Source organism: Anguilla rostrata, chromosome 2 (assembly GCF_018555375.3).
Source record: "Anguilla rostrata isolate EN2019 chromosome 2, ASM1855537v3, whole genome shotgun sequence".
Classification (NCBI taxonomy): Eukaryota; Metazoa; Chordata; class Actinopteri; order Anguilliformes; family Anguillidae; genus Anguilla; species Anguilla rostrata.
Genome location: NC_057934.1, coordinates 9576224 through 9589938, shown reverse-complemented (window position 1 = coordinate 9589938; position 13715 = coordinate 9576224). Strand labels below are relative to the sequence as shown.

Here is a 13715-nt window from a genome sequence, read left to right as displayed (position 1 = left end):
GTAATGCAAACAGCTGAACTTCCTGGTCAACGGAAACTGAATGTTTTTAATAAACCTTTCATTACATTGATAAAACTGAAGTGTCATATTGTTTGTGAAAAGGTCTCTGAGTAAACTGAGAGGCTGTGTTTAAATCGTCAACGAATTCAGACCCAAGAAACAAAGGTGAGGTCACTGTCAACAAATGTATTTGGTCAACAACAGCAGACCTGCGGACGCCGTGTTTTTTGTTTAAAATATGTGCGCTCGCATTATAACAAGTCGAGCAATGGTGGAGTTTTTGTAGTATCCCAACCGCTGGGAAACCCATTAATTCCGTTATATATTTTTCTTAAAAGCTTTGACCGTATTACTATCTGTGGGAATGTGAAGAAAATTCAACCGAATATGAACAAAAGTGTTCGAAAACAAATTTACATACCGCACCTTTAATTAGCCTACCTGTAAGGACGGTGCAAGATTATATTATTTCCCATTAACAAAAAAAAAATAAAAATACTTCTATGTAACTTTATTTGTTGAAAATTCCCGTTGTAAAATAGTTCCTTATATTTGTAGCTGTCTGCTTATCAAAGTCAGTGGCCCACGCCTGCAGAGGTTGCAGAATGTATGTTCTGTGCACTGAAGAGTTGAAGTCAGCAGAACAAATCCTAAAAGGATTATTCCCAGAATCACTGAAGGTAAAACACCGATTTGTATAACGGTTCAGGCCAAGGACCACTCATCTCTCCTGTCTCTATTCTTAATCTTGCTGTTAGTTTAAACTTGGGCAGTACACATCTAATTGTTCTCATTCTCTCATATATTTGTATTTAAATTTTCCACATATTTTTTTGCAATTAATTTGTAACTAGTTCCTCACTCTCTACAAAAAAAAAAAAAAAATCAATTGCACTGTACATTACACTGACGTTATACCAAATATTTTGTCTTGTTATTTCTAGGTGTATGGCTGTCTGTATAATATCAACAGAGGAAAACCGTATAACTGGGAAGTAATTGCTGATTCTTGGCCAAACTTTAGGGCAATCATCTGTAAGCCAAAACATCAGGTAGAGCGTAGTTTTCACCCAGTTTTATGAATTAATAGAATGTAGAATTTGTAGGTGTTTGGTAACTTGAATGTTTCTATAAGTCCTATAATTGGACCAAAGTCTGAAAACTGAATTTCATCCCTGGTCTCTTGATGCAAAAATGATCAAAGCGCAGTTGCTTTTATTGTTTAGTCAAGGCAGGATTATCAGGACCGAGAGGGGGATTGCAACATGTGCCACATCTACGCCAAGGACAAGGGGAGCTTGCAAAAACTACTTGGCACCAGTGGCCTTCTTGACTGGAGCCAGTTCACATTATTGGCAGGTGAAAATTACAGTAAACCCCTGATTATAGCATACAGGCTATTACTTCACAATGGGAAAAAAATGTAGGCTTCAGCTGAATTTCAGTGCTATGATCAGTGATTACTATAAAATACTGAGTACCATTATGACGTTGACCATATACAACAGTTGATTTAAAACTCAAGAATCTTTCAGGTTTTCATGGCTGGACTTCTGGATCCAGGCCTCTCCCACTCTGGCTCTGTGTATCACCAATATTTTACAGGCCTGTCAATCATTAGGCAGTGTGTTTATGTGCTTCTGTTAAAGGGGTTGACAGCAAACATCTGGATGCAGTGAAGGAACTTGCAGCTTGCAAAAACACACCAACAGAGACAGAGCTGGTCATGTTTGTGATGATACTTGAGGATGCCAGCCATCTCAAGGACCCAGAAAGGTAGACAAACCTTAGTGCTACTTTGTATGCAAGCTTCACCTTTCTTCCTAGTAATAATGCATGAAATAAAACCACAGACCAAATATCAATAAATATCACATATATAAATCAGCCAGCACATTATCAGTGTTCACACATGCCCCTAACCGTTAGATAATTGGGTTTGTAGCTTTGTGGTTGGAGCTCTTAAGCAAGGTGCTTAAACTGAATGTCCAGATGTATGAATGGAAATATGTTTAAAGCATAGGATAATAAATATCTGAATGTAATTGAATAAAGTTCTTGTCCTGAATAATGTTGCGATTCTTCTCTCTGTCACTAGCGATTTAGCGAGCAGGCTAAAGCCGCTCACCACAGCCCATGCTGAGCTGGTCAACAGCCAATGGAAGCACGGGTCCAGCAAGAGCAGCTACAATTCTATAGTGAGCTACATCTCTAACTACCCCAGTTTGTGTGTGACCGCGGAGGACGGCACACCAGTGTCCTGGCTGCTCCTGTATCATCACAGCGCCCTCGGCCTGCTCTACACCTCACCTGAGCACAGGCGTAAGGGCCACGCCCGGCTGCTGGTCACCACCATGGCCAAGGCACTGCTGGAGCAGGGCCGTCCAGTTTACAGTTTCGTGGAAGAGGACAACCTCGCGTCCTACAGCCTCTTCACGTCTCTGGGCTTCAGTCACAAGCCAGACTATCGTGCAGTTTGGTTCCAGCTCAACCCCAGATGAATGTCCCAGGAGCAAGTGACGATCTCAAACCCTGTTTCTTAATGCCTGGTACAATTTATAGGTTTTTTGTCTTCTTGTAAATGGACCAATACTTTTCCAGTTTAGTCTCACTTAAATATAAAGACTTCTACATTAGGGTTTTGGCAAATTTGCCAAATTGCTAAATTAAAACAGTTCCTGGAGAGTGTTTGCTTTTGCTTCACCACATCTCAAGAACCATGAAGATTAGATTGGAGGAGATAAGTAAGAAGAAGAGATAGGAAAAAAGCAAGGGTTACATTTTTAAGATGCCATTTCTGTATGTTGTTGTGGCCTTTAATTCTTTTGGAATCTTCAAATTTTTTTTTTTTTTGTTTGTTTATTGCCAATATTGTTTGGCTGAATGGTCTGCGCCCAGTTCAGATATAGGCAAAGAAATCTTTTGGTACTCTGTTTCATTATGAGTCCTTGACTCAAATTCCTCCTGTAGGTCATCCGCCGACACAGAAATGGAAAGTCCAGGGGTCAGAAAGTAAAAGTCCTGCCATGTGCTTCTTCCCCCCGCAGACTTATCCAGCTGATTTCACTAATTAGTTCTACCTCCTGGCTGGAGATTTCTGCTAATAGGTAATTCCAGGTGATTGCAACAAAATACTGGGAAGGACTACTACTTTCTGAACCTGGATTTCCCACCTCTGCTCTGACCAGATACTGATAAAAGCTTGCACCTCGTCATTGGTACACAATTTTGACAGATTTTCTTTTTCCATTTCAAAATTTTCTTGCTCTCTAGCTGTTGCTCAATGTTTTTCTGTTCCCGGTATTTAAAAATGGCTCTTAAGGGAGGATTACACCCTGGACAGGTCACCAATCTATCTCAGGGCCCCCACACCATTCATTCAAACACTCATATCTATGGGCACTTTAGAGTCTCCAGTTAGCCTAACCTCACACAAACACAGGGAGAACATGCAAACTCCACACAGAAAGGACCTTCTTGGTGTGAGGTGACAGGGCTGCCCACTGCACAACCATGCCACCCACAAAAAGTTCCTGAGCTCTGGGAAAGCTTCCTGAGCTGGGATAGGTTCTGATTATTGCCTTCAACACTCACCTTGGGAGAAACAAGTTGTGGTTTGGTATCTTCTTTGATTTATTTATTTCGTGACTGTAGCTTGTCTTTGTCTATTCATTGTTTAAGGCAGTTAAACCTTGGTCTTTAGATTAAATGTTGACTACTTTGTGTAACTCAGTAAATCTCTTTGTTTTAATCTGGTTGTGAGTTATAGCCCACATTTGTATAAAGGTTGATCCAGCAGGTTTCTCTATCTATCAGTGAACTTGGTAATTTCATTTATAATTGATATAGTTGATAATAATTAACAAATTAAATCAAATATATCTGAGTGCTTAATATTAAATCAGGGTGTTAGCTGTAAAAAAAACTGCTGGATTCGGAAATTGTCCAATGACAGTCCCAGATTCGTATCCGCCTCTCCCTTTCTCCTTTGTGGGTGGGCTTTGACATATCATTTCCATGGAGATATGTTTGCCATGGACTGTATAAAAATAGGTTTGCCTTCAAAGTACTGCTATGAAAAAAAATTATCTAACAGCTGATCTTCCTTGTCGACTGGAACTAAATGTTTAAAATAACCTATAGATACATTGATAGAAATTCCACTTGTTAAATAAGTAATTCATCATATTTGTAGCTATCTGCTTATCCAAGTCAGCGGTCCACACCTGCAAACATTGTAGAATGTTTGTTCTGGGCACTGAAGAGTTGAAGTCAGCCGAACACATCCTAAGAGGATCATTCCCGGAATCATTAAGGGTAAAACTCTGTTTTATATTCCTGTTCAGGCCAAGGAAAACAAATCTCTCTTGTCTCGATTATCGGTCTTGCTGTTAGTTTAAACATGGGCAGTATACATCTAAATGTTCTCATTCTGTCATATATTTATATTTGCATTTTAATTTTCCATATATTCTTTGCAATTAATTTATAACTGGTTCGTCACTCTCTACAAACAAATATCAGTTCCACTGTACATTACACTGACATTATGCCAAATCTTCTGCTTTGTTATTTCTAGGTCTATGGCTGTCTGTATAATATCAACAGAGGAAAACCATATAACTGGGAAGTAATTTCTGATTCCTGGCCAGACTTTAGGGCTATCATCTGTAAGCCAAAACTGCAGGTAGGGCCAATCACTGAGTTTTATGAATGAACAGAATGTATAACTGTTCTTCTCTGGTATTGTTTGTGCTATTTGTAGGTTTTGGTAACTTTAATTCTTCTTTACATCCAATTGGAGAAAACGCTGATAACAGAATTTCTACCCTGGTCTCTTGATGCAAAAATGATCTGAGCACAGTTGCTTTTACTGTTTAGTCAAGGCAGGATTATCAGGACCGAGAGGGGGATTGCAACATGTGCCACATCTACGCCAAGGACAAGGAGAGCTTACAAAACCTGCTTGGCACCAGTGGCCTTCTTGACTGGAGCCAGTTCACATTATTGGCAGGTGAAAATTATAGTAAACCTGTGATTATAGCATGAGTGAGGTTTAGATTCATCAGGGCTGGCTGCAATCAAGCCTGGCTGTGTTCAGTCAGCTGAATCAAATTACCAATTAAATTAGGTTAATTGTTTATGTAATTAAGGGGGCAATTGCTTTTTCACATGGGTAATCTGGGTGTTTGATAACTTTTTTCATTAAATAAATGAAATAATTTTTAAAATCTGGTTTTGTGTTTACTCAGTTTACCGTTGTCTAATATTACATTTTGTCTAAAGATATGCAATAATAGAATATGATGCAATAATAAAATAATAGAATTCAACTTATTTTTCACGGCATCATTGTGACATATACAACAGTAGATGTGAAACTCAGGAGTCTTTCTGGTTTTGATGACTGTTAGAGACTATTAGGCTCTGTGTATGGCCATTATTTTACAAGCCTGTCAGTCATTAGGTCTTCGTGTTTATGCTCTTCTGTTAAAGGGGTTGACGGCAAACATCTGGATGCAGTGAAGGAACTGGCAGCTTGCAAAAACACACCAACAAAGATGCAGGGGTTCATGTTTGCAATGACACTTGAAGATTCCAACCATCTCAAGGACCCAGAAAGGTAGAGAAACCTTAGTGTCATATTGTTCACAAGCCTCACCTTTGCCAGATTTCTACTTAGTAATAACGCATGAAATAAAACCACAGACCAAATATCAATAAATATCATATATATAAATCAGCCAGCACATTATCAGTGTTCACACATGCCCCTACTAGTTCGATAATTGGGTTTGTAGCTTAGTGGTTGGAGCTCTTTAGCAAGGTGCTTAAACTGAATTCTCCTATTAAATGTCCAGATGTATAAATGGAAATGTGTTTAAAGCATATGATATTAAATATCTGAATGTAATTTAGTTCTTGTCCTGAATAATGTTGCGATTCTTCTCTCTGTCACTAGAAATTTAGCGAGCAGGCTAAAGCCGCTCACCACAGCCCATGCTGAGCTGGTCAACAGCACATGGAAATATGGGTCCAGCAAATGCAGCTACAACTCTATAGTGAGCTACATCTCTAACTACCCCAGTTTGTGTGTGACCGCGGAGGACGGCACACCAGTGTCCTGGCTGCTCATGAGTCACCACGGCACCCTCGGCCTGCTCTACACCTCACCTGAGCACAGGCGTAAGGGCCACGCCCGGCTGCTAGTCACCACCATGGCCAGGGCACTGCTGGAGCAAGGCCGTCCCATCTACGCTTTCGTGGAAGAGGGCAACAACCCGTCCTACAGCCTCTTCATGTCTCTGGGCTTCAGTCACAAGCCAGACTTTCGTCCAGTTTGGTTCCAACTCAACCCCAGATGAATGTCCCAGGAGCAAGTGCCGATCTCAGACCCTGTTTGTTAATGTCTAGTGCAATTGATAGGTTTTTTTCTTGTAAGTGTACCTACATTTTGCCAGTTTAGTCTCACTGAAATATAAATACTTTTGCAAAAGGGGTTTGGCAGATATGTCAGCACTGTCACATACCTAGATTTTAGATTGTTCAGATTTCTGCTAATAGGTCATTCCAAATGATTGCAACAAAATAATGGGTACGACTATTACTTTCTGAACCTGGATTTTCCACCTCTACTCTGACCAGATACTGATCAAAGCTTGCACCTCGTCATTGGTACACAATTTTGACAGGTTTTCTTTTTCCATTTCAAAACGTTCTTGCTCTCTAGCTGTTCCTCAATGTCTTTCTGTTCCCAGTATTTAAAAATGGCTCTTGTGGTCTCCTTGGCGATTCTCGCAAATATTGCGATTGACTAATCCGCAATGTTCAGTGCTATAAGCTCCACCCCAGTAGTTTGCAGACCTTAGAATAGTAATACCTCACAAGCAGGGACAACAAAGGGGGATAAGAACCATGTCCCAGGAACCAAAATTGACCTTTAGTTCTGCAAAATGTTCCTCCATCCATCCATTATCTATACCCGCTTATTCTTGGGCAGGGTTACGGGGGGTGCTAGATCCTATCCCAGCATGCATTAGGCTTGAGGCAGGAATACACCCTGGACAGGTCACCAATCTATTGCAGGGCCCCCACGCCATTCATTCAAACACTCATGTCTATAGGCATTTTAGAGTCTCCAGTTAGCCTAACTACATGTCTTTGGACTGTGGGAGGAAACTCACACAAACACAGGGAGAAAATTCAAACTCCACACAGAAAGGCCCGGATTCAAACCCAGTACCTTCTTGGTGTGAGGTGACAGTGCTGCCCACTGCACGACAATGCCACCCACAAAAAGTTCCTGAGCTCTGGGAAAGGTTCCTGAGTTGGGATAGGTTCTGATTATTGCCTTCAACATTCACCTTGGGAGAAACAAGTTGTGGTTTGGTATCTTCTTTCATTAATTTCTGTCCTGACTTTAGCTTGTCTTTGTCTATTCATTGTTTAAGGCAGTTAAACCTTGGTCTTTCGATTAAATGTTGACTACTTTGTGTAACTCAATAAATCTCTTTGCTTTAATCTGGTTGTGAGTTATAGCCCACATTTGTATAAATGTTGATCCAACTGGTTGCTCTATCTATCAGTGAACTTGGTAATTTCATTTACAATTGATATAGCCTAGTTGATAATAATTAACAAATTAAATCAAATATATCTGTGTTACATGTTGGATATGTGTGGAGTTTGAACTGCTGAGTTGTGATCTGCATTCACAGTGCTTAATATTAAAACAGGGTGTTAGCTGCAAAAACTGCTGGATTCGGAAATTGTCCAGTGACAGTCCCAGACCCGTATCCGCCTCTCCCTTTCTCCTTTGCGGGCGGACTTTGGGATATCATTGCCGTGGAAATATTTTTGCACTCACAGCACTGCTATGAAAAAATCAAACAGCTGGACTTCCTGGTCGACGGGAACTGAATGTTTAGAGTAACCCTGGGGTGCATTAATAAAACTTTGCTGGAACGGTCTCGGAATTAACCGGGAGTTTGTGTTCAAATTGTCAACGAATTCAGAACCAAGGAACGAAGGTGAGGTGAGGTGACTCAAAAGCTTGATTTGCTCAACAGCTGCAGACCTGCAGACGCCGTGTTTCTTAAATGCGTGTGCTCGCATTGTAGTGTATAACGACACACCGTGCAAATTACGCTATCATGTTCCTTTTTTGTTAGGTGAATCTGCACAGTTAACACCGCCACAACAATATCAGATGAGACAGGGTCGTAAGAGAAATCAAAGTATATAGTTTATACACGACCGAAGTTATAGTAGAATGATCATAAACAAGTCGGACAATAGTGGAGTTTTGTCGTGTCCTAACTGCAGGGAAAACCATAAAGAATTTCCAGGTAAGACTCCTTTCAGCATGGTCAAATGGTCGTTATGTAGGCTCCTGATTTAAGCGAGTACTGGAGGGAGAGGACATATGCGACCCGTTATGAGTCGGAAGTCGCTGTGATCAGTTTCATATCGATGTTATGCCAAAAATGTAAATATCAGAAAATTTCCACAGTAAATCAGCTTTATATTTCGTATGCATATGACCTGGGAATTGCTTTTCACCAGTCTGGTGAAAGTGTTGGCCAAATGTAGTACTGTCATAAGCCGCGTTTCACCGCAGGAACTTTACCCCGGAACTAGGAACCTTTTGAGGAACTCACCGGTTCACTAAAAGTCCAGAACATTCAAGGAATAAGGTTCTTCATCCCATGTTGTCTGGTTTTCCACGCGTCAAAGTCCCGCAAGATTAGGCAAATTAGCCCTGACGATGAAAAGCGACGTTGTCGTCGGTCCACTCTCATGTCCTATGATTTCTTCTGTAAACCCACACTACCACCGAAGTAGCCTACATTATTTTCTAATAACCGGGACAGCCCGGAGGGGTTTATTCCACTTATATACAACAGGTTACCAACAATGACTATATATGGTTACTTTTGTATTTATTGATTTTTATCGATTTAATCACCTGAAATTGAAATATTCTTCCGCAGCCGTTTGGGCATATTTTACCGTTGTCACACAAACTGTCGTTGGTAGTTGAACTTGGACCGTGTATGCAACAAATAGGATATACAGGCAATAGTCGATTGTAATGTTTTGTATATCCCCCGGTACTTTTGGCCCAAGATAAGAATTTTGGCAGTTGCTTTTGAGTACCTCCCTTATACTTCGTATTTGTCATGCATCCCATATACAGTTATGATCAAATTAATTACTGCTGTAAAACATTTTCATGTTGGGTGTGCACTTAGGCTGAGCCTGGTTCAATACAAATTTGGTTTATGTGTAGACTAACCGGTAAATCTTGAAATTGCATTTGTAAGTTGCAGCAGTAGCTACAGTAATGTGTTATTGTCCTCTAGAGTATTAAATGCTAGGTGAAAAGAATACTCTGCATTACGTACATTTTTATATTCATTTATTGACCTACTACAGTATGCCAGATGAAAAGAGGACTCCATATCTCGCATTAAATCGCTCTTTCTGTCTTTCCTGGTGTTGTGCTTTAACAAAGTACCACCATACTTGGTGTAAGAGAGCTTTCCTGATTGACTGTTAAGATTCAGTTGCGGTGAAATTTTGGAGCGGCTGATTTCAGAACCTGGGGCAGTCAGAGAGACCAGATTTTTTTCTTATAGCTTTTGATTTATTGATATCTGTCAGTATGTGAAGGAAATTTAACCAAATAGGAACAAAAGTGTTCTAAAACAAACTTACAAACCGCATCTTCAATAACCTTTTAGGATGGTACCAAATGACAAAATTTTCCATGAGCAAAAGAAAGACTTCTATGTAACTTCCTTTGTTGAAAATTTGAGTTGTTAAATAAGTAATTCATCACATTTGTAGCTATCTGCTTATCCAAGTCAGCGGTCCACACCTGCAGACCTTGTAGAATGTATGTTCTGGGCACTGAAGAGTTGAAATCAGCCGAACACATCCTAAGAGGATCATTCCCGGAATCATTGAAGGTAAAACTCTGTTTTATATTCCTGTTCAGGCCAAGGAAAACTGATCTCTCCTCTCTTGATTCTCAGTCTTGCTATTAGTTTAAACTTGTAAACATCTAATAGTTCTCATTCTGTCATATATTTATATTTGCATTTTAATTTTCCATATAGTCTTTGCAATTAATTTGTAACTGGTTCATCACTCTCTACAAACGAATATCAGTTCCACTGTACATTACACTGACATTATGCCAAATCTTTTGTCTTGTTATGTCTAGGTGTATGGCTGTCTGTATAATATCAACAGAGGAAAACCATATAACTGGGAAGTAATTTCTGATTCCTGGCCAGACTTTAGGGCAATCATCTGTAAGCCAACACCGCAGGTAGAGCCAATCACCGAGTTTTATGAATTAACAGAATGTATAATTTTTTTCTCTGGTATTATTTGTGTTATATGCAGGTTTTGGTTACTTGAATTTTCTTTACATCCAATTGGAGAAAACACTGATAACAGAATTTCAACCATGGTCTCTTGATGCAAAAATGATTGAACCACAGTTGCTTTTATTGTTTAGTCAAGGCGGGATTATCAGGACCGAGAGGGGGATTGCAACATGTGCCACATCTACGCCAAGGACAAGGAGAGCTTGCAAAAACTACTTGGCACCAGTGGCCTTCTTGACTGGAGCCAGTTCACATTATTGGCAGGTGAAAATTACAGTAAACCCCTGATTATAGCATACAGGCTATTACTTCACAATGGGAATAAATGTACAGTGCCATGAAAAAGTCTTTGCCCCCTTCCTGATTTATTCTATTATTGAATATTAGTCACACTGATTGTTTTCATGTCTTTAGACAAAATGTAATATTAGACAAATGGAAACTGAGTAAACACAAAACACATTCTTAAAATTATTATTTCATTTATTTAGTGAAAAACATTATCAATAAATTGAATAACTGGCAGCAATAACTGCAACCAAATGCTTCATATAATTTAATATCAATCTTCTACATAGCTGTGGAGGAATTTTAGCCTCTCTTCCTTGCAGAACTGCTTTAATTCAGACAAATTGGTAGGTTTTTGAGCATAAACTGTTTGTTTCAGGTCCTGTTACAGCATCTACGGTGGGTTCAAGTCAGGACTTTGACTTGGCCATTCCAAAGCTTTAATTTTGTTTCTTTTCAGTCATTCAGATGGGTACTTCTGTGTTTTTGACCAATTATGCTTCAGCTTCCGCTCATGGACAGATGATCGTACGTTCTCCTTAAGAATTTTCTGCTGCAGTGCAGATTTCATGATAGTGGCAAGTCATCCAGGTTTCACTTTTGAATCATCAGCGCATGGCATATTATCCCAAAAGGCCTGGTGATCATCCAGGTGCTTTTTTGCAAATGTGAGATGATTGATGTTTCTCATGGTTGGCACTAGTTTCCAACTTGCTACTCTCCCATGAACCCCATTTTTGCCCTGTCTCTTTCTTAACACGGAGTCATGAGCACTGACCTTAGCTGAGGCTAGAAAGGCCTGTATTTCTCTGGATGTTCTTCTGGGATTTTTCGTGATTTCCTGGATGAGTTGTCGCTGCACCCTTGGAGAAATGTTGGCAGGCTGGCCACTCCTGGAAAGGTTCACCACTGTTCTAAGCATTCTCCATTTGAAAATAATAGCTCTCACTGTGGTTCGATGGAATCCCAGAGTCTTAGAATGGCTTTGTAACCCTTTCCAGAGTGATATATTTCAACAACTTTTTCCTCATCTCTTCTGCAATTTCCTTTGATTGTGGCATACTGTGCTTATAGAAACTTTGTGGTGACTACTTCACTCTGATGGAAAGATTTGACATGAGTGAGTTTTGGATCCATCGGGGCTGGCTGCAATCAAGCTTGGCTGTGTACAGTCAGCTGAATCTAATTACCAATTAAATTTGGTTAATTGGTTGTGTAATTAAGGGGGCAACTACTTTTTCACATGGGTAATATGGGTGTTTGATAACTTTTTTCATTAAATAAATGAAACAATTTTAAAAATCTGTTTTATGTTTACTCAGTTTACCTTTGTCTAATATTACATTTTGTCTAAAGATATGCAATAATAGAGTATGATGCAATAATAAGATAACAGAATGCAAGTTCTTTTTCACGGCGCTGTAAGTTTTAGCTGAATTTCAGTGCTATGATCAGTGTTTACTATAAAATACTGAGAATCATTGCAACATTCAACATATACAACAGTTGATTCAAAACTCAAGAATCTTTCAGGTTTTGATGGCTGACCTGCTGGATCCAGGTCTCTCCCACTCTGGCTCTGTGTATCGCCAATATTTTACAGGCCTGTCAGTAATTAGGCTTTGTGTTTGTGTGCTTCTGTTAAAGGGGTTGACAGCAAACATCTGGATGCAGTGAAGGAACTTGCAGCTTGGAAAAACACACCAACAAAGACGGAGGTGGCCGTGTTTCTGATGACACTTGAGGATGCCAGCCATCTCAAGGACCCAAAAAGGTAGAGAAACATTAGCGCAACATTGTATACAAGCTTCACCTTTGCTTCACCTTTTTCTTCCTAGTAATAATGCATGAAATAAAACCACAGACTAAATATCAATAAATATCATATATATAAATCAGTCAGCACATTATCAGTGTTCACACATGCTTCTAATTGTTAGATAATTGGGTTTGTTGCTTAATGGTTGGAGCTCTTTTGCAAGGTGCTTAAACTGAATTGTCCCATTAAATGTCCAGATGTATGAATGGAAATATGTTTAAAGCATATGATAATAAATATCTGAATGCAATTGAATAAAGTTCTTGTCCTGAATAATGATTCGATTTGTCTCTCTGTCACTAGCGATTTAGCGAGCAGGCTAAAGCCGCTCACCACAGCCCATGCTGAGCTGGTCAACAGCAAATGGAAGCATGGATCCAGCAAGAGCAGCTACAACTCTATAGTGAGCTTCATCTCTAACTACCCCAGTTTGTGCGTGACCGCGGAGGACGGCACACCAGTGTCCTGGCTGCTCCTGAGTCACTACTGCACCCTCTGCCTGCTCTACACCTCACCTGAGCACAGGCGTAAGGGCCACGCCCGGCTGCTGGTCACCACCATGGCCAGGGCACTGCTGGAGCAGGGCCGTCCAGTCTATACTATTGTGGAAGAGGGCAACGACCCGTCCTACAGCCTCTTCACATCTCTGGGCTTCAGTCACAAGCCAGACTTTTGTCCAGTTTGGTTCCAGCTCAACCCCAGATGAATGTCCCAGGAGCAAGTAACGATCTCAGACCCTGTTTTTTAATTCCTTGTGCAATTTATTGGTTTTTTTCTTGTAAGTGTACCTACATTTTGCCAGTTTCGCCTCACTGAAATATAAATACTTTTGCAATAGGGGTTTGGCAGGTATAGTAGCACTGTCACATACCTAGTTTTTAGATTTCCGCCTTTGAGGGGGAGGCATTAACTGATATGGCAAACTTGTTCATTCTAATTAACAAATGAATTAATAAATACATTTTAAATGTTGTTTAATTGAGGAGTTGTAACTGTTTACGACACTTGTGTTCTGTATTCTGAGTTCCGAACATTAAACCAGGGTGTTAGCTGTTAAAACTGTTGGATTCTGAAATAGTTTTAAACAGATTCTCACCTCCCACTTCTCACATACAATTGCAAACTCTGACAGACATAAACAATTAAACAATATTAAATGTCTGTTTATGGTATTTTTTTGATCTAAGACTTCAGTTTGCAGCATTATT

At 39.9% G+C, this 13715-nt stretch overlaps 3 protein-coding genes across 5 annotated transcripts; all 3 read left to right on the top strand.

Annotated features, from left to right (window-relative positions):
- The first annotated feature begins 558 nt into the window (after positions 1-558).
- On the top strand, positions 559-7525 carry LOC135245541 (glycine N-acyltransferase-like protein 3). Its single transcript, XM_064318646.1, has 8 exons — positions 559-680; positions 945-957; positions 2948-2966; positions 4196-4317; positions 4580-4687; positions 4882-5014; positions 5497-5623; positions 5963-7525. Exons 2-8 carry the CDS (start codon positions 949-951, stop codon positions 6363-6365), a joined length of 921 nt encoding a protein of 306 aa, XP_064174716.1. The 5' UTR covers positions 559-680; positions 945-948; the 3' UTR covers positions 6366-7525.
- LOC135245549 (glycine N-acyltransferase-like protein 3) lies at positions 1227-3755 on the top strand. Its single transcript, XM_064318658.1, has 3 exons — positions 1227-1359; positions 1650-1776; positions 2099-3755. The coding sequence occupies exons 1-3, from the start codon at positions 1266-1268 to the stop codon at positions 2499-2501; spliced, it is 624 nt and encodes a 207-aa protein (XP_064174728.1). The 5' UTR covers positions 1227-1265; the 3' UTR covers positions 2502-3755.
- A 311-nt stretch (positions 7526-7836) lies between the features above and the next one.
- LOC135245523 (glycine N-acyltransferase-like protein 3) lies at positions 7837-13479 on the top strand. 3 transcript variants are annotated; one of them, XM_064318621.1, is made up of 6 exons: positions 7837-8348; positions 9853-9974; positions 10232-10339; positions 10532-10664; positions 12336-12462; positions 12811-13479. In XM_064318621.1, the coding sequence occupies exons 1-6, from the start codon at positions 8273-8275 to the stop codon at positions 13211-13213; spliced, it is 969 nt and encodes a 322-aa protein (XP_064174691.1). In that variant the 5' UTR covers positions 7837-8272; the 3' UTR covers positions 13214-13479. The 3 variants fall into 3 exon arrangements, with proteins under 3 accessions (XP_064174691.1, XP_064174709.1, XP_064174700.1); XM_064318639.1 differs by having other exon boundaries at positions 7841-8035; XM_064318630.1 differs by having other exon boundaries at positions 7842-8030.
- The last annotated feature ends 236 nt before the right edge of the window (positions 13480-13715 follow it).

Coding starts and splice junctions, on each gene's coding strand:
- LOC135245523 (XM_064318621.1), top strand. CDS start 8,273: ATGATCATAAACAAGTCGGACAATAGTGGAGTTTTGTCGTGTCCTAAC. Junction 10,340..10,531: donor TCTGTAAGCCAACACCGCAG/GTAGAGCCAATC, acceptor TTTATTGTTTAG/TCAAGGCGGGATTATCAGGA. Junction 12,463..12,810: donor CATCTCAAGGACCCAAAAAG/GTAGAGAAACAT, acceptor CTCTGTCACTAG/CGATTTAGCGAGCAGGCTAA.
- LOC135245549 (XM_064318658.1), top strand. CDS start 1,266: ATGTGCCACATCTACGCCAAGGACAAGGGGAGCTTGCAAAAACTACTT. Junction 1,360..1,649: donor CCAGTTCACATTATTGGCAG/GTGAAAATTACA, acceptor CTTCTGTTAAAG/GGGTTGACAGCAAACATCTG. Junction 1,777..2,098: donor CATCTCAAGGACCCAGAAAG/GTAGACAAACCT, acceptor CTCTGTCACTAG/CGATTTAGCGAGCAGGCTAA.
- LOC135245541 (XM_064318646.1), top strand. Junction 4,318..4,579: donor CATTCCCGGAATCATTAAGG/GTAAAACTCTGT, acceptor TGTTATTTCTAG/GTCTATGGCTGTCTGTATAA. Junction 5,624..5,962: donor CATCTCAAGGACCCAGAAAG/GTAGAGAAACCT, acceptor CTCTGTCACTAG/AAATTTAGCGAGCAGGCTAA.